The 23,057-nt window shown below is 30.6% G+C and overlaps 4 protein-coding genes and 1 non-coding gene across 10 annotated transcripts; 2 read left to right on the forward strand and 3 right to left on the reverse strand.

Annotated features, from left to right (window-relative positions):
• Nucleotides 1-286: 286 nt before the first annotated feature.
• Nucleotides 287-4,875, reverse strand: LOC127143819 (geranylgeranyl transferase type-2 subunit beta 1-like). Its single transcript, XM_051084797.1, has 7 exons — nt 4,453-4,875; nt 3,998-4,098; nt 2,729-2,795; nt 2,494-2,619; nt 1,950-2,209; nt 1,611-1,712; nt 287-675 (listed from the first exon to the last, which is right to left on the reverse strand). The coding sequence occupies exons 4-7, from the start codon at nt 2,561-2,563 to the stop codon at nt 604-606; spliced, it is 504 nt and encodes a 167-aa protein (XP_050940754.1). The 5' UTR covers nt 2,564-2,619; nt 2,729-2,795; nt 3,998-4,098; nt 4,453-4,875; the 3' UTR covers nt 287-603.
• A 138-nt stretch (nt 4,876-5,013) lies between these two features.
• Nucleotides 5,014-8,228, reverse strand: LOC103495562 (BTB/POZ domain-containing protein At3g22104). 6 transcript variants are annotated; one of them, XM_008457168.3, is made up of 4 exons: nt 7,700-8,228; nt 6,998-7,079; nt 5,975-6,886; nt 5,014-5,789 (listed from the first exon to the last, which is right to left on the reverse strand). In XM_008457168.3, exons 3-4 carry the CDS (start codon nt 6,872-6,874, stop codon nt 5,328-5,330), a joined length of 1,362 nt encoding a protein of 453 aa, XP_008455390.1. In that variant the 5' UTR covers nt 6,875-6,886; nt 6,998-7,079; nt 7,700-8,228; the 3' UTR covers nt 5,014-5,327. The 6 variants fall into 6 exon arrangements, with proteins under 6 accessions (XP_008455390.1, XP_050940743.1, XP_050940752.1 ...); XM_051084786.1 differs by lacking the exon at nt 7,700-8,228 and adding an exon at nt 7,479-7,575; XM_051084795.1 differs by lacking the exon at nt 7,700-8,228 and adding an exon at nt 7,192-7,301.
• A 494-nt stretch (nt 8,229-8,722) lies between these two features.
• Nucleotides 8,723-8,804, forward strand: TRNAS-CGA (transfer RNA serine (anticodon CGA)). Its single transcript has one exon. It is a non-coding gene; the product is annotated as a tRNA-Ser (tRNA).
• Nucleotides 8,805-11,404: 2,600 nt separating this feature from the next.
• LOC103495563 (scarecrow-like protein 32) lies at nt 11,405-13,674 on the reverse strand. Its single transcript, XM_008457169.2, has 2 exons — nt 13,194-13,674; nt 11,405-12,501 (listed from the first exon to the last, which is right to left on the reverse strand). The coding sequence occupies exons 1-2, from the start codon at nt 13,580-13,582 to the stop codon at nt 11,595-11,597; spliced, it is 1,296 nt and encodes a 431-aa protein (XP_008455391.1). The 5' UTR covers nt 13,583-13,674; the 3' UTR covers nt 11,405-11,594.
• Nucleotides 13,675-20,098: 6,424 nt separating this feature from the next.
• On the forward strand, nt 20,099-22,901 carry LOC103495564 (uncharacterized). The gene is made up of 2 exons (XM_008457170.3): nt 20,099-20,483; nt 22,524-22,901. The coding sequence occupies exons 1-2, from the start codon at nt 20,179-20,181 to the stop codon at nt 22,579-22,581; spliced, it is 363 nt and encodes a 120-aa protein (XP_008455392.1). The 5' UTR covers nt 20,099-20,178; the 3' UTR covers nt 22,582-22,901.
• The last annotated feature ends 156 nt before the right edge of the window (nt 22,902-23,057 follow it).

Consider the following 23,057-nt stretch of genomic DNA (forward strand, 5'->3'; position numbering starts at 1 on the left):
AAATACGATATATGTTCATTCATGTCCCCTCCTAAAATCGGGACGTTACAAAATATCATTTAACTTGAAACTTGTTTTAACTTAAAAGATGGAAATAGATTTTGATGGTCAAAGTGGCGTTAAATGTCCATTGTCATGTTAATTTCATATATAATATTAAAATCATTTAATTTTTTTAATGTTACGTAAATTTTTATTTAACTTTTTAACTAAACTAAATATTTAAAGATATATATGAACAAAATCCACAAGATGATTTTCCTCGTAACATAATTAAAACATATAATAATCTTTTGAGAGGAGTGAGTGAATAGTAAATGGAGTAGCGATGAACATTGGCAGAAAAAGAAGAGGGTGAGGAGTGATAGAAATGAAAGTGAAAGAGAGAGTAGTGTCAGGTTAAAGAAGACAGAATGGGGAGGGGGAGGGGGAGGGGATGGTGGCGTAAAGCAGGAGAGAGTAAGTACAGGCATGGGCATGGAGAAGGGATGATGACTTACAATGGTTAATGATGATGGCACTCTCAAAATCAGTGGACACACCTCTTTCAGGAGCTTATCCGCTCGGATCAGCTCTGCCTATTTATTGTTTATTGCCCTGACTTCACACCAAATTAACGCCCATTAATGGATGTTCTGTTCCCTTCCCATACACACTCTTCTGGATTTCTCTGCACTGCATCAAAAAACAATTCCAAAGTTTTTTCACGTTAAATATTGTCTTATATTTATCAACCAACTGCAGCTTAGGAAGAAAGAATCTGTACATACACAGCACCACAGTATCTAAATCCTTTTCTTTATGCTTTAAATTTCAAAAGTTTTGATTGTGTCATTGGATATATAATAAAGATCTAACATCAATTAGCTGCTAGAGCTCTACTGTGGTTTTGGAAATTGGATGTTCAAGGCTCCACATCAAAAGACTTTCCTTTCTCACTGAAGATTTGGAGATGTAATTAAAATATTTTATGATTTAACTTTTTGACTAAGTGAGATTAATATTAATATGTAATAGATTTTTTTATTCTAAAATTAAAATAGTTTACACATCAATTAAGTTCTTTAAAACCAGGCTAAAATAATTGTACAAACTATTATAGTTCAACCATAATATACCCAAGACTACGATAACCAATTTATTTCTCTAAACGTACTCTAAACGCTTAAAAATCAGTTGTTCGTGTACCCGAAAGTTCCTGATTTCAATTCATCTGGGATTTCCTAGTTTCAGAACTTTTTTGCAACTAACACTAGGAACTTTAGTCTATTTTTGGACATGATACTTCTTTTTGTAAGGAGCAGGTGGCAAAATCCCGATTAACACCTAAAGGAAGATTTCATAGACCACACAAGTCTTCCCGTTTTCATTTCTTATTGTAAAGGAACTTTATGTTCAACTGCTACATATAAAATGACTCATTCTATAGTAAGCTACAGCAAGTATCCCTGTGATATTGTCAGGCTTAATAAAAGTATTGTCATTCACTAAATTTAAAAGGAAACAGACATCTACATAGAAAAACAAGGTGAAACAATTACATACATGCATGCATTGTCTAATCTCTGAAAGAATAATAATTTAATTCAATCAATAGCATTGGAGGATACTATTTTTTTGCTCAAGAAAATTCTGTTCAAGCATGTGTGGTATGTGTGGTAGACATCAACAGCACCATCCGATCTGTCTGAAATACCACCATTTTCTGTGTCCTGAAACTTTCAATAGTTATGTTATGTTATGGAAGTTACCTTCGTTAAAAGCAATATAATTACCCCTTATACATAAATCCAATCTAGACAAAGAAGATTTGGCTTAACAAACTGACAGTCTAAGATGAACTTAATTTTCATCTTCCTTTTAGGTTTAGGATCTTCCTTCAGTTATTCAGTTTTTCCTTATTAATCCAGTAAACTCTGTCAATCATGATCAAGTTCGAAAGAACCCACCGTGAGTAGCAAAACTGAAGCAACACAATGAAGTTGGTGAGTGGGAGAGTATGAATAACTTCCAAGCCAAGAATTGGTTAGAGTATGTAATAGGAGTTCGAAACCACATTCAGGAAGTTTCTCGGGTCGACCACGAGGACCTCCAGATTTGATTTGCCGCTCACATAACCACAAGCCAAGGAGATCCTTGTCAATATGTTGTAGAGAACCCATTATAGCAAGCGAGCCAACACAACAGAAAACTGACATCACAGCAGAACCTGACATTAAGACACGAAACCTAAAACAATTGATAAGTAAATTTTGATTCATAAGACTTGAGCAATCAAAGAGCATAAATATGCACTAATACAAATGCAATTTCAATGTCCAAGCAGGATAGTACCAAACATCGTAAGAGAAGTAAGCAACACAAATTGTTTTGAAGTACAAGAGAAATCTCATCACTCAGACGAAATGATAATGAATTTAAAACATATGTAAGTGAATACACAAACGATAAGATATGTTGAAAATATCCTTTGTCAAGAGTGAGATTCTCCACCAGGAGTGCATCCAAATCCCCCATCCATATTTTTGCACCTAAGAATGTAGTTCGAAAGCCTTCTCAACATTGATCTTCTCCAGTTGATGTAATAACGATAGATGAGATATTGCAATATAAGAAAACCTACAAGATAAACAAATTCAGTTTTTAAAAAATTATCACGCATGTAGGATCACATGAAGCATGAAATCCAAAATAATAATAAAAATAAACAAATAAATGAGTAGACTACCTTGAATCTACTTCATCCCAAACGTCTCTTGAGAAGGAACCATCTTCATTTTGCAAACCAACAATATCTACCACAAGATTAAGCCTCACATAAATTTTTACATATAGTTAACACTCAACTCAATTACCAACTTTCAATAGCAGGTGCATATGAAATCTCTAAAAGTAGACGACACATAGAGGATGTCTGAAATATTTAGAAATAAGTAGTTGGGTAGTGGTAATCAATTGTCCACTCAGCGTATTAAAAAGGTCACTGTTCCCTAAAAATTCATGAAAATTATGGGTGAAATGAATCAAAACAACAGATCTAATAGAATAAACTGGCATAAATTAAAAATCAACTCCCAAGTGCCAAAGGATACAATCTGTCACCTTATCAACATCTAAAACATTCAACTTGTCAAAGAGGGCCAAGACTTGTACGGCACTAAGGGTGTAAAGTATGTGCTGATCATGACCAGTGTTGCCAGAAAAACCACCTGCAATATCAGGAATCACTTCTCTGCTTTTGTTATAAATGATCCAACGTTCACATCTAAATCCTCAAACATGCATAAAAGGAAATTTTCTTCAACTTGACTCCGTAATAAATTTGTATGAACACAAAAAGAAGCCAGAAGATTGAATAGTTTGATGTGTATGTTGTGCAATACTAATGGCACAACACTGAACATATACATCAATTCCATAAAATGTATCCACATTAACGTAGACTAAAAGACATACAAGTTGAGACAGTAGAGAATGTTATAGACCTGACTCGTGCTAACATTTCAAGACCCAGGAAACGACTACATCAACATCCACAATATCTAGCTTTCCAATATATCCAATGTGGTAACCCCCAGTATGGACCATTCGTTCTAACATATTCCATCATCACAGATTGAAAATCATCCTTTCTCTGTGCATAAAAGTAAACGACCTAAGATGGGATACATACATGTAATAAATGGATAGCAATCTACAATCTAAGAGTATGAATGAACGGATACAATAAATTTGTATAACAGACCCAATCCCAAACTCCAAAATGGGTTTTGCTCAACTTTTTGAAACTTAAGAATTTTGTCCTCTTGATTTCATCGTCATTGGCCAAAATTACTCTTAATTTTCCTTTTCCCTCTTCCTTTTCTTCTCTCAATTTTCCTTCCTCCATTTGATATCGGTCATTCTCCATTTTCTCTTTCTTCATTTGCAAAGGTAACAAAGTAAATAAAGTAACTAGAGTACTCAAGAAAAGGAAATATATGAATGATAAACAAACCTTTTCCAAAAATATGGTGTACTTCACGTGTTTCTCAGCTGCCACTTCCCCCATTTGTAAAGTGTTAAGTTGCTCGACTTACTTCCTTCAGATAATTGATACTACAGACAGAAGAAAGTAAACTCAATAAACAGAATGATCACAAAAACGCTACTGTTATTTAATTGAATATTTCTGTATTTCTCATCTTTACATGAATGTAAGAGAATATATCCTAAATTAAAGCATGATTCTAATCCCCTAAATTATACGACAACAGTTACGAACAATCAACTACCTGAGAAACTAAATGCAATTAATCCACAAAAAGTAACATAAAATCAAAAGTTCTCACCTAAGGAAACAATTAATCCACGAAAATAATCTAAAAAAACTAGAAATTAAAACATGGAAGACAAAAGAACATATATAAAGAAATCGAATAACTGGAAACAAATGAAAGCCCAGAATCGAACCTGATTTGATTGTGAGCTCCAGTCGAGAGGGACAATACCCGGCTTGAAAATGGGAGAATGAGCTAGAAGAAGAAGTAGTAGTAGTAGTAGTAGTAGATCCAGAAATGAAAGGGAAATTTAGGTTAGAGAAGAGAATTGAAGAAGCATGGAGAGTCGTACATGTAATATTGATCTCGTTCATGCTGATCACCATAAGCAAGCAAGGGAGCTGGATATCCAAATCCCTACTGTTAATTTAACCGACAACGTTTTTATTTTCGTTAAGTACTATAGTTAGATACTCTAAGTACCTAATTAGAGAGATTATGCATACTTTTTTGTTTTAAAGATATATAATTCTTTTTCATCGAGTGAAAAAATGAAGAATGAGATTAAGTATATCCTAGTCTGCACCTATCATTATGTTCATAATTTTAACTATTAAATGTTATGTTCCTAAAATTGATATATGTAGAGTTGATATTCCCATATTTGAATATGATAGGTGACATGTCATCAACATTTGAAAGAGATAAAAAATAAAATAAAGTAAATAAATTGCAAACGTCCAAGATTCAAGAATGAAGCAAAGAGGTGAATATTATTTTCATGCATTGTATTGTAGCTTTTGTCAAGTTGCAACTTTCAACGTAAAGTAGCCTCTGAATGAGAATGACTTCGAAAAAGACTCGACCTTCAACTTTAAATCTCTTTCACACCATAACTTTCCAGCAATAATTCACAAGAATAATTTGGTTTTTTGGTTAAAGGCTTCTTCTTCTTCATCATCATCATCATCATCTTCTTCTTCTTCTTCTTCTTCCTTTTTCTAACTCTACAACCAGCAAGAAGAAGAGAAAATGGATTTTAACTATATACATTAATACAAAATCTCCTTATGAACATAGCTTAGGCAATGATTTCACTTGACAATAACTTGAAGCCACTCTAGACTTCAAAATCTTTCTCATTTGGGTCTGCATTTTTCTACATAGTTTCTCCAATTCTAACACTCTCCATTGCATTCCTTCCAAATGAACTTTGAATCTCTCATTATCAGCAGGGAGATCGAATTTTCCATGATACAGCACAATTTGTTCGGAGGATTTGTCTTCTTTTTCGTCTGTGTTTATGCCTTCTGTAAGATTGTGAGGCCAACTTATCAGAGATTTTGAGTAGTTTATGTTTTGAAGTAAGTTTTCGGTTTCAGGTTGCTGACTTTCCGGGCTCGACGGAGTAGATTTCAATGGGAATTTTGGGTTCTTAGATAAATGAATGCGAACTTCATAGGAGAGCTTTTTGTGGTTCAGGGCACAACATATTTTCTCCTTTTCCTCTTCTGACATTCCTACGTGCATCTACAAAAAAACCAAATTTAACAACTTAACAACTTTAGTTCTAGGATTGTTGGTGTCGATCAAACTACAAATACAGACAAACATGAGCTAAAGAAGAACATTAAACAGCAAATGTATTTCCAAACAGATGAAAAGATCAAAAAGTCAATTAAAATAGGAACTTGTTGAAGGCATCAAGTGACTACCTCAAAGTACAGGTCTATGGCATAGTACATTTCATCATAGGACTTCCTGGCTGAGTCCGGAATGACTTTTGCAAGTGCGAGGAACTTCGACGACTTAAGACACGGATCTGGAGCTACCTCTACCATGTATGAATCCATCAAGTTAGCAGCTTTAGCTAATTGTGATGGAGATGCTTGATTGATTCCTCCTGATAAAAATGCCTTGAAGAGTCTGAGAACAAGATTCACATCATACAAGTAGTTTGCTCCATATGGGGAAGGCACAAGCAAATTGTCTAGTGTAGCATGACCCAACTTTGAACCAATCATCGCCTCCAGCCTATTCTTGCTGCCTTTATTTATGTTCAAGCCTAAGGTAACCCGTAGAATGTCAAACAAAGCCTTCAGTGATAGCACGTTTTCATCGAGAGTGTCAAGCATATCAATGACAGATTCTATTACTTTCATCTTCACATCTGAAGTTGCATTGAAAAACTTAGATTTCTGGAAATGAATGAGGAATTTGCTTAAAAGAACTTGGTCGAACTCGTGCGAGACCATGGATTGTACAAACATTTCAAGACATTCGGTGCTGAAGAACAAAAGATCCTCAAACCACCAAGTTGTGGAAGCAAAATTTGTCTTTAAGCTTTCAGTGCTTTTGCTGTCACAAGATGACCGAAATCTGGAACTATTAACAGATGAAGCAGATGAACTCGCTCCATCAGCCAAACTGATCTTTTGGCTAAGCAAATCTATGCATTTCTTGAGCATAATTGATGAGTTAGTTAATGAAGGCGATTCTTGACATTGCTTCAAAGCAATCAACATCTCTGACCACGTCCAATACTTGATGTCCTCAAAAGATTTTTTGGTCTGTACAAGATCAACGAATCGAGAAGCCGAGTTGGTCTTTTCCATAATTTCTGCAGCCTGATGCAAGAAATACAAGCTTGATCGAGTCATTGACTTCCAAGTTCTGACTATAGAAAGAACTTTAGATGAGCTGAATTTTTCTCCTCTGAGAAAATCATGGCATATTACCTTTCAACAGCTTGTTTCACCTCTTAAACTGGCAGTGGTATCCAAACTAGCTCAATCAGCCTGAATATGAAGCATTAATTGCCTACAATCCATGTAACAAACAAGTTCAGAACAGATCAATAAGAAAGAAAGAAAGTACACTTTCTTGAAGTTATCTAAGGAACAACTAAAGCATATAAGCAAACAAACATTACACTGTTCTTCCACAGAAGATATGGAAATAATAAGAGAACCAACTTTCATAAGTAAGATATCCAAAAAAAAAAATCCCCACCGAAAAGGGCAAAAAGTTCTTCTCTAATGTAATTTTATTACAAACATAGAATGAAATAAATAAACAAGTCATTAAACAACGAACACAATAAATTGAGACAAACAAAAAAGTGGAGTTAGAACTGTGAAATATCCAGCAAAGCAGAAAGAGAAGTGTGAGGAGTCGTTGTAAGCAATAAATTGCAAGCAAATAGCAGTATCATATTACCAAAAAAAACATGTCCCCTAATCATTTAAGTAAAGAAAGCCATTGAATACCCTATAATATTCATCAGAAGGCAATGACTAGTATAAACTAAAACAAATGAACAGTGCTTAGTTAATTCAATTCCAAGACAATAAAATAAAATAAAATAAAAATAAAAAAGCATTAAATAAAAGAAATAATAGTTAGTAAACAAGAGAAAATAAATGGTCACGAGAAGTAACCTGAAGTAGAAGAACAAAGAAAAGTGGGCATGACCCACATCAATACTGACCAAAAGGGGGAACTAGAAAAGTCAATAGAGGAAGAAGAGCAAAAATGAAGAGAAACCCAGATGGGGTTTGTAAAAATTGGATCAAGAAAAGTGGGAATAGCGAGGATTTTGATTTGGGGGTGAAGGGCAAAAGGGTTTGAAGAGGGATTGAAATGGATTGATGATGATAAGGGCAAAAATGTTGTCTTCGATAGCCATTAGCCACAGAGAAATTGGCAGTGGCAGGCAGAGCAACAAGAACAAGAAGAATATTTTTGTTTTGTTAGAGAGACAGAAGAACAGGGTACGATCAAAAGGAGTCTCGATGGTCGATGGCAAAGGCGAAAGATGGGACAGAAAGGAGGAATTAGAACCATCGTTTTGCTAGATGACACGAACCTCAATCTGACATTCCTGCAAAAGTTAAAAAATTATTCTCCATCATTTTTGTATTATTACAATTTAAACATTTGTTTTTCCTCTTCGCCTCATTGTAGTTTGCAACGATTATTCTCCATGGAGGTTATGTTAATTACTGTTAAAATCAGTATAACAAAAATGTACTCATCAACAAAGATTTGCAAATCTTTGTTGCCGAAATATGAGCAAATGAGATGCTTCGTTGGTGGATTCCTTTTTAGAGCGACAACCTACTTCGTTGGTGGATTCATTTTAAACTAAACTTACGAGTATTATTCCTATAGATATATAAATTGCTATGTTTGTTTAAACCACTTTCTATTTGTGTTTTAAAAAACAAGTCAAGATTTTAAAACTGAAAAACTAAATCTTGCTTTTAGAATTCAAGTGTTTGTCTAAGATATATGAAAAACATGATAGAGAACTAGGGAAGAAAAATGAGCATGTATTTCAAATTTTTCGGAATTAATATGTTGTTAAGTTTGTAACTAATTGTTAAGTCATTTTCTCTAAAAGAAATGACATAAAATTTATATTAGTTTTGTAATTTGTATCATAAATTTGCTCACAAAATGTCGATATGTCCGAGTGGTTAAGGAGACAGACTCGAAATCTGTTGGGCTTTGCCTGCGCAGGTTCGAATCCTGCTGTCGACGGTTTTTCATTTATTTTTCTTCTCCTTTTTGTGTTGTAGTTCCAACGACCTTTTCTTTTCTTTTTTTTTCAAATGTTGGTTTAAAAAAAAAATTGTAGGTTAAGAACCCTAGAAATGCAAGGATTAAGATCTCTCTAACGTGCTTTGCTATGTTTACCTATTTAAAAATGGAAGCAATATTTAACGAATATCGATTGCGTAACGTATATTAACCTTGGAATTTAAAAATCAAAACATGGTGTTGTTCTAAAGTAAAAGAATGTGAAAGTAGAAGATGGAAGATGCATGGATGATACAAGATGGACATAAGTTGCTATGCTTGTAAAAGAATTTTGGAATAAGGAGGGTGTGCCTGAACAAAAGTTGGGCTGCATTGGCCGTCATAATTTTGTATTGTCCCCATCCGACTTTCTTTTATAGGTTAGAGTTATTCAAAATCACCCAAACAATATAATAAATATAGAAAGAAAGGCAAAGTCAAGGGAAGGGAGAATCTAGGAGGTCCACTAGGAATAAAACAGTATATATATATATAGTCAGTAGTAGTAAATATATATACCTTGTTTGTTTTATTGGATCTGATCATCCCTGACATTCCTTTTTTCTCAAACCTAGAAAACGCCGCCACCCCACGACGGCAACTTTTCATATCCTCCGTCGGCGTCGCCCACACAAAATCCCAGACACTCTTGCTTTGCCAATTTTGAATTTTAAATTCCACTATATTACACATTTAAGAGAGATTTGGATTTCCTTTTTCTTTTCTGTTTCAACCCAGTTCTTGAACTTTTTTGGACTTATTGCTGCCAATTTTAAACAAAGTGTCTACTGAGTCTCCATTTCGTGTTATGGGATTTCTAGTTTTCATTTAATTTCTCTATTATATGTGTTTTTCTTTTTTTTTTTCTTTATCAAATATGTAAATTCTAAAAATAATAACATGTTTAAATTTTTAAATTTTGAATGGGTTTGATGAGAGTCAGTGTTTACAAACTTAATTTTGAAAAATGAATACTTCATAGCATATTTGGTTATTGGTATTTTTTTTTTTATTTTATTTTACACATGTAACTGATATGATGGGAAAAATATATTTAGAAAATAAGGTATATAAAATAATTTGATTAGTACATTTTCCTAATGAGTTAATACTTATTTTGTTATATGGCTATGCATTAGCTTTCTTTCTAAAAGTCAGTGTTTTAATCCCTCCTCCCTATAATTAGTGTACTGCAGAAAATTCAATTTCAACCTTTTTACAATACACAAACAAATTCTACGTGATGGATTGATAATCTATATTTAATAACCCTTTTTTAGGGGAAAAGAAAAACTATTAGTTTTGGGGGTTTTTTTCTTAAAGAACAGTGAAATATGTATACTTGCAAAAAATAGCTAAAAAACAAACTCATTACACTTAATTTTGATTTTGTAAATAGTTATCCCTCTATGCTATTTTTTATAATTCTTTTTAGTTTTTTAGTTTAAAAAAATTCAAGACTCAATTTAGTAATCACTCTTATATATCAACATTATACCAATGTTTTTCAAAAGGTTTGAAAATCTCATAAAAGAAAAAGGAAATTAAAAAAAAAAAAAAAAAAATTGTTTTTGGAACTTCTCTGCAAATTCAAAAGAAAAAAATGTTTAAAAAGTTGTAGAAGCATAAAGTGTAAAAACGAAAAGGTTATTAAATTAGGGTATTTGAAGTCTTTGATTTGATATATTTTCATGAATGACCCAATAAAAACAAAGGTTTGGATCATAATTGTGTATTTTAGCCTTAACTTTACATCTTAAAAAAAGGGATTATTTAGAAAGTTTATACAATGAATCCTTCAAGCTTATTTTATAAGTTTGAGGTTATTTATTGCGTGTGGTCAAAAAGCAAAGAAATGAAAATCTAGAAAGATATGGAATATGGCCCTTTTCATATGAATCATAGCAATCCTCGACCAAATAATTAATTGCTTCGACCTCGAGGGTAGGCAATGGATCAGTACACGTAGTGTTCAAACATTACAAGTTATGTGCTTGGATGGGAAAAACAAATACTGAACCAAGTTACATGATTACATCACGAGACATAAACGCAAATCACTTAGGATAGAAACAATAAAGTGTATTACATTGAAGTTTTCTTATCCTCCAAAGCTGATCTATGTGCAACAAATTAAATAAAACGTATGTATTAGTTCATTTTGCAAGGTCTATAAATGTTTTAAGTGACCATTATACATCGAATCTTCTCAAATCACCAACTCATGGTTTTAATATAATATCTAACTCATGACCTTCTAGTCATTTATTAAGAATGGTTTTGATAAATTTATCAGGAAAAATTAGCAGAATATAACGGTGTAGGGAGGAAACATTTAAAACCAGACAGAAGACATGGTATGGTGTGCTTTTAAGGCTACAAAGCCAGTTGCTAATTAGGGTTTAAGGTCAAAATACAAACTTGTAGATTCAACCTGAAGCTGAGACAAATATATTGTCATGCGGCGTTAGATGTTAGAGTAACATAAATAGTAAGTGCAACCCCATACTACGTTTAAATCGAAAATATGAAAAGAATTATTAAGAGAAACTGCTACAATGTGATTAACGACGATATTAAACTATTGAACTTGTTCGCATTTGTTTGAATGGATATCCAAACTAGGAACCTGTAAAAAGTTGTAGTAGCTGTTTTAAGACAGAAAACACACTATGTGCTCCTAAAAATTGCCTCTAAAGATTAATGGACGACCACTAGAACCAAAATCCAATTGTCAACATAAAAGTAAATTCAAGCCACAACAATTTCATCATCACTGCTAACCCAAGCTGTAACAAACACTGCATTATGGCCCTTCCACGTCAGCACCAATGCATCTTCTTCTCTCTTCATCCCCCATCCACTAGCCTGCTCAGCCAGCAAGGCTTTCACCTCATCTGCTGCTTCATCACAAAACGGTTGGTTTAAGTACCCACCATTCCTCATTCTCTCAGAAACCTTCACACAACTTTCCAATCTCTCCACCCTTTGCTTCCCTTCAAACCCAATAATATTCTCAATCCGTTGCCCGACGTCTGCCTCGTACTCGAGCCTTTGCGTGCTATCTTTCGACAAGAAAGTTTCGAGCGCGTCGAACGGTATCCAAAAATAATTAAAACTTGTTGTAATTCTCGAGGCGAGACTCGAGTCTGTCAAGTCGAAATCTTCGTCGACCACGACCGTGATTCGTGGGTTGAGACGTTTCGTGGCGTTAATGAAGTCGTCTTTTTCGTCGTCGGAGACGTATCGTAGCCAGTGTTGGCAATTTATGACCAAGGCCTCGTCATGTTGGAGATTTAAAATTGAAGGATCGAATAATGAAATAATAATATTATTATTATTGTGGTTATAAGGAAAGAGATTGAATTGAAATGGGATGTTTTTGGAATTGGCAAATTTGGTTAAACAAAGGCCAATTTGTTGAGTGGGTATATTGAGTAAAGGGGGAACTTGTGGCCTAAAAGAAGGGACAGTGATACGAAGGGAAGGAGGGCCTTGTGGTCTTTTGGATAAGGCATCAATGAGAGTTGGCCATTGCATACAATGAGAAATGCTGAAGTCTAATATATGAACTTTTTGGTACCTTTCAATTGCTTTGTATATAGCAATGTTTGCTGCACAAAACCCAAATCGATGCCATGGAATCACGTCTACGTATCTGTGTTCAGAATAAAAGTACGTATGAAGTACTTATAAAGTTATAATATAGATTATAAGATTTAAGTCAATAGCCAACACTTCGGATATTTGAATCTATTCATAGTTGTATTTAGAAAAGGAAATAAGAAAACTTTTGAGTTTAGTGATAGTTTAGTATGACACCAAAAAGTGTATAGGAGAGATTCTTTATATTACGACAAAAAGTATCTATAATATATCATTTCCTCTCGAATTAATATTTGAAGTGATTTTGTGTTGAACTTTGATATCCTCAATCAAAGGGAGAGAATATATTCTATGAAAAGGCTACAAGTAAAGCCAAAATATGAATAATAATAGTTGTGCAATCAAGTGATGTTGCAGTATTCCTTCTTAGAAAAAAATTGCAAAAGTTCAAGCATTTTAAGCTAATTCAATCTTTGAGTCTAGTTAAGAAATTTGAATGCATGTTCTAATACTTCTAACATATATCTATCATTATTTTGTTGTTCTTTATGTATTTCTTTTAGTGCTTATTTTCTCACAAACTTATTGGTGAGTTTCGAACATCTTTTTATTTTTAAGCCTTCCAAACAATGGGAGAGTATGAAAAACATGAATAGACAAAATAAATAAATAAAATTAATTCAATCCATACCATAACTACGATAACTTGTCAGCTTAACTTTGTAGGTCACATATGATTCTCACCTGGCAAGGTCAGTAACGGACATCAACCTTGTCTCAACACGAATACTACTTCCATTAAAACTCATCGAAGTTGGAGACGGAGAAGGACAAACCCTAGAGGCCCTAGAAACTAAAGCCCTCAAAAACCAAGAAGTGAGGCGTTGGTTAGGGTCCCCAACCAGTGAAGCAACGTTATTAAGAACCCACATAACTTGCTGAGCCAAAGTCACATCATGGCTCTCAAGAGCACTGCCACAATGAACCAAAAGCTTCTCAATACAACCACCGTCTAAGCTCCCAAGGCACCCCTTTAACGCACCATAAACTGAACTATTATCAGCCCTATTCAAAATCGTTGAATTATTATGCACTGAAACTGAACTCGTTTTCCCCCTCACTTCTGCTCTCATTTTTCCGATGAATAACAAAATAAATGACAATTATTGTTTCACTTTGTAATCGTACATCTCAGATTTTAGAGAGAGAAGTGTGGGTTTAATGTTTGCTGTTACATTTATATATATATATATTGAGATGATATTGGTTTTGTTTATACATAAAAATTATTATCCATATTTATTCTCAACACAATAATGGCTTCCACATGTATAAAACGATAAACATGTTGATAACATATAGTAGATATTCTCATTCTTTATTTATTTATTTTCCTTCTTTGTCTTTGTGAATAATGGTAATTTTGTAATGGAAAATGAGCATTACACATATACGTGTGCGTTTCATATTCTTTTAATTTCTCAGTTTATGTAAACCCTAAAATTTGTATATAAACTTGTTTAATATACTATTAAGAAAACACACTTTATTTTTCCAAACACACTACATGATAAGTGTTTTACCAGCTATTAAAACTATACATTAATTGTTTATTAGTAAATTAAACTATTTACATAGTAAAGTGAGAGTTCAAACATAATAATTCTTATACTATTAATCACTTTGAAATAGGATAATAATTAGTAAAGTTAGGGGAAGTTCGTGACTATTAATCACTTTGAAATAGGGATAATAATAACATGGCCAACCTTATTTGTTGAATAAAATGGTAAAGAGTAGGTTAAGAAGCTGTCTTAGCCGGCCACTCTTTTGTCTAATTTTTGCTTAAGGAATGTATTTAGACAAAGAAATATGCATTTTTTTAATTAATCTAATTTTGTTTTATATGTTTATATATATATATTATTTTATGGCTACTTTTTCATGCCCAATCTATTCCACATACGTAAATACACGTAAGAGAAATTAAATTTGGTTGCTCCTTTGGATTATTATTGTGGCCCATGTGACTCCACAACACAAGACAAATATCAAGACAATTTAGCCTTATTTCATTACTCACTCCCTTACTTTCACTCTCTTGGATTCTAGAGTTTGTATAAATGATTCATTTTTCTCTTCATACAATTTACTTCAAACTTCCATCCTTTTTTAAAAAAGAAAAAACTGTTTAATTTACACATATTATATATATATATATACATATATAATCTAGACCTAAGGTATCACACCATCGTATAGGTTCGTGTATCAATGCGTGCAAAGGCCAAGCCAAAGACTTTTCTGTAGTAGTTGTAGCCAAATGTTTAGATAGACTAACTTTTTTATATGCTTTCATATCTAACTATTTAAAGGGACAAATTAATAGGATATGATCTATTGAATATTTTTAAGTATCGTAGACTTCAAATTTTTAGATTTGTCATTCAACTTTTCAATTTGTCTCATTTTAGTTAATAAAATTTTATAACTATTGTAGTAGAAAATTTAATGCATAATAGTTCCACACGTTGGATATGAATCAATCAAATTCAATTGGTTAATATTTCTTGTCCTTTCATATTTTGTTATTGTTTTTGTTCTTTATAAGTTTTTAAGTTGATTAAGCTATTCTTTTAAATGTATAAGTTTTAACCGTTTACTATAATTGTATAGCTACAAATTAATATAAGATTTTGGATAATACGTATCCCTTTTATGTGTATGTATTATGCAAAGATCTAACCTTTCAAAATTGAAGAAAAAACAGAAGAACAGGCTAAGTATCAATTATGGAAAATGGTTTGTTTTTGTCATTTAATGACTGAATTTAACCTAAAAATTTTGGAGTATGGAGCTAATAATTGGCATTGTAATATTCACAGACCATATACTTATTTGGGCATCTCTTTAAATTATTCTAAATTAGAATGATCTATTTAGCAATTTTGTCTCTACTTGATATATTATTATATTGTTGGGATGACAAAGACAGACTTTGTAGTACAGTCTTTCACATCATTAAAATGCCTATACTTTTTTTTTTTTTGAATATTTGGATTTTATTTTTTCAAAACTATATAAATCCATATAAGAATATAGATAAGAAAATTTAAATATTATTAAATACTAATTTTTTAAAAACCAAAAAAGAAAAAAACAAATTTGAGGTGGTGTTGTTCCTTTGTCTTTTATCAAGAAAATCCCTAATTGGAATTTTATCGTCTCTCCTTCAAACTTAAAACTATAGAGTTTTCTGCCTCAGTAATTAATAATTATAATAACAAAAAACAATATTGTGTTATTGTCTAATGGTATTATAAATTATCGTTTGGTTTATAAGAATTTAGTTTTTGAAAATTGTATCACGTGTTGTTATGTGGGTTTATAAGTTTTGTTGTTTATTTTTAGGAATATTTGTAAGAATCCAAACCAAATTTTTGAAATTCAAAAAGAGTATTGTTTATGAAAATTTATTTTAGTTTTTTTTTTTTTAATTTAGCAAAAATAAATAAATATTCACACCCAAAAGATTAAATTTCAAAATTAATGTGGGGTTGAAATTAAATGTAAATGATATCTACTTTTATATTTGAGGAAAAACTATTGTTAACGGTAAAATTCTGGAAAATATTTACAAAATTTTTAGAAATTTCATATTTTACTATTGATAGGCATTAATATTTTGATTTAGTTGGCATATTTTGAACTCAATCATTATAGAAAATTTGTCAAAAATATAAAAATTGATAAAATATTTACACTCGTAGAAAGATGAATTTTGTCTTTTAGTAGATTTTTTCATAAGTCTAAATTTTTTTTTTTTTTGAAAAACTCCTTTAATATGTTTTAAAAAAGGGGAATTGTTATGAATAACAAAAACAATGAATGGCTTTTTTCTAAAATGTAACAATCCGACAAAATATTTACAATGTTTAGAGTAATTTTGAAAACGAAAAAGTCCACAATGGGAAATACAAAAAATGGTCCAGTCAACATGCAATTAATCGATCATACGGGCGAGTATAATTCTTCTTATGAATGATCGTGATACGCGATCGTGTAGTTTTTTTTACGATGAAAAAAATGTTTCAAATCTAAACGATCTTGTCGACTGCTGAATGATCGTGTTGACTATGGCAAACAATCGTTTAGATCATATCCATATAATCGCGACGATGTGAAAATGACTTCAAATTTAAACGATCGTATTGATCATGCTAAACGATCGTATTAATTAGGTAAGCGATTGTTTAGATCATATTAAAGTGATATTTAAACGATCTTGATATTTTGGAAGAAGAGTTGAAAAAAATAAAGAGAGGGTAAAGAAAGAAAGAAAAATAAGATAAATAAAAATAGAATTATAAAGAAATTTTGGAATATAGGTCAAAGAAATATGTAAGAAAAGATAATAAATCGCAAAGAAGAAGAATAAAGAGAAGTGACGAATCGTCCGCAATATCAAATGCAAATATGAAATTTATGAAAATATTTTACCAATTTTATGAGCTTTTCGCTTTTTTGTTACACCACGAGCCGTATATATTTTGGTATTTTCTTACATTTATGAAAATTAACCAAAAATAAAACTATTTCTAAAATATTGCATATATTTCAAATGAATTTTAAAGAAGTGAACGAATTTTAATACCTCTTATAAATAGTTTTAATATTTTATTATTTTTAAAAACGAATTTTTTAAAATATATATAAAAAGACAAACTATTCACGTTTCATGCAGATAAAAATCACTAAAAAATAAAGTTTATTAGATTTTTTCACAAATTCAATATATTTTGTTCATTTTTTAAAATGTTTTGACCATTTCTCTCTAAAAAAAATGGTTTGTTTATTTGATTTTATTTATTTATTATTACTATTTAATGATAGAAGTTGAATCGGTTATAAGTTTAACGTTTATCAAACGGATTAGTTTTAATTTAACAACGATCCTTTATAAAATTATAATACAAACAAAAGCAAGTTTGATAGGTGACTACCATTCCATGTCTCCCATTCATGTGTGTACACAAATTATGTTTTTGTTTCTCTCTTAAAAAATAAACATGCATACATATATATATGGAGATAAGTATAAGTTACTTATTAAAGTATTCAAGAAATTTTAAGATTAAGAACGGAAAAAAATTAAATATTATTATAAATATCATTAATATAATAGATGTTCATTAATGTTTTTAGTAGTCATAGCCACACATCAACTCATTACCCCATCCAATATATTTACTTAAATTATCCCTTGTAAATTATCTATAAATAATGATTTTTTGTAGAGTGGTAAGATACCCCACAATTGGAGATAAATCCAAATTAATGGAAGAAAAGCGGAGAATTTTTCAAATTTCTAAATTATTTTAAAATTTTCTAATTTTCTTAATTTCTTTTAAACTTCTTATTTATTTAATTTAATTTAATTTAATTTTATTATCTTAACATTTTAATATTATTTTTCTTGATTTTCGTGTTCCCGTTGTCCCTCATGTTCACCATAAATATATATTTCATTGATTAAGTTTAGTGATTAAATATACATAAAAATAATCAATATTTGTCAACTCAATCGAACTTTTTAAATAAAAAATAAAAAAAAACTTTTCTGTTTAATATGAATCGGTGTTTTGTAGAGCAGCGATGTTTTCACCCTCCACTTATCATGGAAATGATGGGCAGTTTCATTTGGTTTATGCCGCATAATTGGGCCACGGCCCAAATTCTTCCGTGTTGCGATGAAGTAAAAGGCCCAATTTAGAGTCCAACATTGGCCCACTGTCACCTTTTGCTTGAACAGATTCTTTTATTAATAATGAAAAAAAACAGTTTTTTAATATAAAATTTGAACCACAAACATTTGATCTCTAATGTATCAGTGGTTTATTGTTAAACTAAATATATATTATTTGATCATTTAATCTTCCACCTAGTAAAATTGTTAACAATAAATAATTAATAGATCAAACTGCGAGGTCCTCTCTCAATCTAAAAATTTTCCATTATCTTACATTTATTTGGCAAAATCAAATGCCAAGTGGCATAAAAAAAAAAAGGTCCAAACCAAGTGTTTTGGTCTAAAATTTGCCTTTCATGTTAAAGAGTTCATGTCATTTAAAAATATGTAAAGATTTGTCTTTCATCGACATATGCTTTCATTGCCAAATCGATACCATTAACAAAACTCGCAAACATAATTTTGAAATTGAAGTTTATTAAATAATAAGTATCGATTACCGTTAAACTATATTTATCCATACATATATTTGAATTTCCAAAATAAGTAGGATGAATGGGCAGGGCTATAAGTCAAAGATGAGGCAGTACAAACAAACAAAACAATACATTCTCTTCTCCAAATAGGAGAAACTTGCATTTGAATTGAAGACAGACAAAAGGGGTAAAACAACAGTTATTAGTATTGGTTTGGCAGCGCCCACAATGTTTTCTCAATTCCTATGGGCCTTTTTCCTTTATCCAATTCCCAAAACTAAAGGGCAATCAAACCCACCGGTTTTATTCCCCAATTCATTGGGCATCTCTCCAATTTTTCTTCTTCTTTTTATCTTATTAACTTATTTCACACATTATTACACAAATATCAACTTAATACTCATCGATTTTGGAATCGTATCGATTTAAAATTTAAATTAATAATTATATCCATTTAAACCTTTCATTGAAAAGTTATATTAATTTAAACACTGAATTTTCATAAATGCATCGATTTAAATATCATATATGAGTTGTTATTATTAGCTTTTATGAATATGTTCAAGTAAAACACAATCGAGAGTTTAAATTAAGGGATAGTTGCAAATGTAGCAATTATATTCAAAATAATTAAGTATATAGCAACATTTTTAAAAAATTGCAAATATAGCAAAATCTGTCAAAATATATCAATCATAAGAGTTTATCACTGATAGACCATGTAGCAAATGTTGGTCTATCACTGATAAACAATAAGAGTCTATCAGTGATAGACTTTTATCGTTGATTTTTTTTTAAAAATATTGCTACATACTTAATAATTATTCTAAAAATTGTTACATGTTATAATTACCCTTGAATTATAATTATATAACTTCATGGTCTAAATTAATAAAATTGTTAATTTGGAATTATGATTGATACAACTCTTGGAATTAAAGGTTTAAATTGATACAATTATTAGTTTAAAGTTTATATCGATACAAACTCAAAAAGTTCGAATATATGAATTGAAAATTTTCCCAAATTATTTTACATTTAAAAACAAACCGTTTTAGGAAAGACATAGTCTACTTGTTTAAAATACTTACCATTACAACTAATCTCTCAATATTGTGATTAAAAAAAATGCAAATCTTCATAAGAAGCAAAGAGAAATATACTTGGTTTTAAAAATAAAAAACCAAAATGGAATTGGTCGATAAATATGTCTTAGTCTTAAGAAAAAAAATGTTTGATTTTAATGTTCTAATTTAATCTCTTAATTTTACATATTTAATACTCCCTCTTAATTCTCGATGTTGATATTTTTCTAATAAATATGAAAAGGAAACCAAAGCAATTAAAGTAATTAGTTGAATTCACTAATTGATTTTAAATTTTACTTAATTATTATAATTCATCAAGTAATTATAATTTGACTATAAATAAGACACTAACTTTGTTTTCTTCTTCAATAAATTTACTTCCTTTCTATTACGTTATCGTTTCCCTTTTCGCAATTATGTCATTCTTTTCAAAATTCAGCTCTTGTTGGCGGTCAGCGGCGGTGGCGCCGCGTGTCTACCTGGGCGACGCCGTGTCGGAGGAGGTGAAAGCGGAGCAGAGCGTCGTGAGACCGAGGAGTTCGAAGTCGGATTCAGCAGCGCATTGGCAGCCGGCGTTGGATGCCATTGTGGAGGATGGTAAGGGAGCTCAGTCGCGGTGGAAGAAATCCAGGGAAAAGAAGCCGGAGAAGAAGACGTCCGGGCGGCAGGGCAGGTTTATGACTAAGTCGTATGGTTATTACGATGGGAGAGATGATTACTGGTAATTACACTAATTAATTTGTTTCGTATTTAATTAGGAATTCTTAAAAGTTTCATTCACAGCCACATTCTGTTTATTGGTTTTCAGTTTTGATTTTGAATGATTATTGAACAAAATTTTTGTCAAATATGTCTAATAATTAATCATGAATGGATTTGTTCTTTCTTTTTAATAGGAAGATTTTCAAAACAATTTAACAACAGTTGGCACTTATTATTTTGAATTTAAGAATGGAGAAAGGAAAAGTTATTTAAAATGAATAAAACTTCTGGATATTTTTATAAATATAAGAAAATTTCACGATCTATTTGAGATAAACCATTAACAAAATCAATTATTGTATGTATCTATTATGATATAGATAGATACGAATAGTAGTTCATCATGGTCCATTGTAGATCGACAATGATATTTTACTATATTTAAGTTCATCTTTCTATTGTAGAACAATAAATTTTGGACTAATCATAAATTACCACGTCATTTACATGAAAAACACAAATAATTGAATATGAGATTGATTAAAAGTTGACATATGTCCCTAATTGAAATTAAAGTCATAAATTAGCGAACATGTATTTTCATTGACAGTTGGATTAAATTAATTATCTTGGTCAAATTGAATATTATTTATTTGGGCTAACATTCGATTAAGCCAAAGCTTAATTTAGCGCAAATGCTAAATATGACCAAAATCCATATATTTAAGTTATTTTGTAAGTAACTCTTATTACGGGACAATAATTTATTAGTGTATAGTATTAAATAGTTATAAAAAAAATCTAAACGGTAGTAAAGTAAACTAGGTTAAAGTTAAATAAAACTTAGAACAATAGTTAACGACATATAGCATAATTAATTCGCCTTGATTTTTGGATTGATGTTTTCTCACCACACTAGGTATAATATCAATCACGTCAATTATAATTGAGCTAAACACATGTCCACGACTTTTTGAAATTAATTAGTATTTTAAATGTTGCATGTTTAGAATATATTTTCAAATGCTTAATTTGAAAAAACAAATAATTTAGAAAAAGGTTAAAGTATTTAACAATAATTCAAAATAATTTTATAAGCGTATTTTGAATAGCTTTAAATAAAAGAAAGTATTATTTTCTCAGATGAATCAAAACTACGAAAATTGATATATTAATATGAAATTAAATAGAAATCTTGTCGTTTAAAAATGTTGTATTAATAGATTACATCGCTTTATTTTCGTTTTATAAAACAATTTGTTTTTTGTGAATGTAAAAAATTGAAAATTTAGATGATCGGAATTATAGATGTCTGACATTATCTTTAGATTACCATGTTTGTTTTGTATGAATATTTTTGCATATATCTATAAATATTTGATTAATGTATTTGTTTCTTATGATTCATACACGAGAATGTTTTAAATCTACATAATGCCCAAAAATGCCCCCATTACTACTTTTTAAATTTCAATTAGTTTGATATAATTTGAACTTGTACGACATATCTATTTTTATCCATTTGACTTTTTTTAAACTACTATGATGGATATTATTTTTTTCAACAAAATATTATATCATAATTTATGGTTTTTATAAAATAAATATTAATTTAAATTTATGAATTTAGGTTAAAAATAATAAAATTTATGATATAACAAAAAAAAAAAAAAAAAAACTACCATAACATTATTTAGTAAGTTGACAACATTTATTTCAATTACACATAGATTAATATGTGCGTGTAGAATAAAAAATTAAAAACAAACCAGAATGTAAGATGAATGCATTATGTTTAAAATATAAAAAAAATCACGTTTTGTGACTGTACAAAAAAACTTTTTAGCTACCTTCCATCATAGCATCCTTGGATGCTCGAAATCTCTAGATATCACAATGTTTTAGATTACCACAAAAAAAAACATGATAACTAAGATTTATCGAGAGAAAGTTATATGACAGCGAAACAAACCATCCTTATATAGAGTAAAACATTAAATTAACTTGATTAAGATATTTCTTTTTTAACCATATCTTGGTTTTCTTTGTTAATTTGTAGGAGAAACTCAATGGCTATGGCTATGCCGGCGTTTTCACCGGTACCATCCATGTTTTGAAGGTAAATTTTGATGATTCGAATATATATAACACAGTTGGGCGTCCGAGGAAAACTCAAATGTGATCGAAGTCATCGCTATGTTTCTCTTTCTCCCACCATCGTACGACGTTTTAGATTATGCTAAAAGTTGGCTCGTGTCTTAGTAACATATTGTTAATATGAATATCAATCTTATGTGCTAAAGAAAACCAATTACACATATATGCAGATAGGCCCATCTCTCCACCTTGTGAATGTGCAAATGAATTTTCTAATTATATGTATATTAAATGGTTTTTTTCTTTCTCTAAATATATATGATGAGTTTTCTCTTATGAACTTGCATGTATTTTGCTAATTTCATGAAATTTTTACATCTTCTTGCAATGTTTTAGTGCAATTGAATTCATGAAGTATTTAATATCGGCAACTGTGAATTTAATTTGTTCCGTCTAAGTTTGTTTTTCTCTTGAAGATTGGATGGTTAAACAAATA

This window comes from Cucumis melo, chromosome 1 (genome assembly GCF_025177605.1).
Source record: "Cucumis melo cultivar AY chromosome 1, USDA_Cmelo_AY_1.0, whole genome shotgun sequence".
NCBI lineage: Eukaryota > Viridiplantae > Streptophyta > Magnoliopsida > Cucurbitales > Cucurbitaceae > Cucumis > Cucumis melo.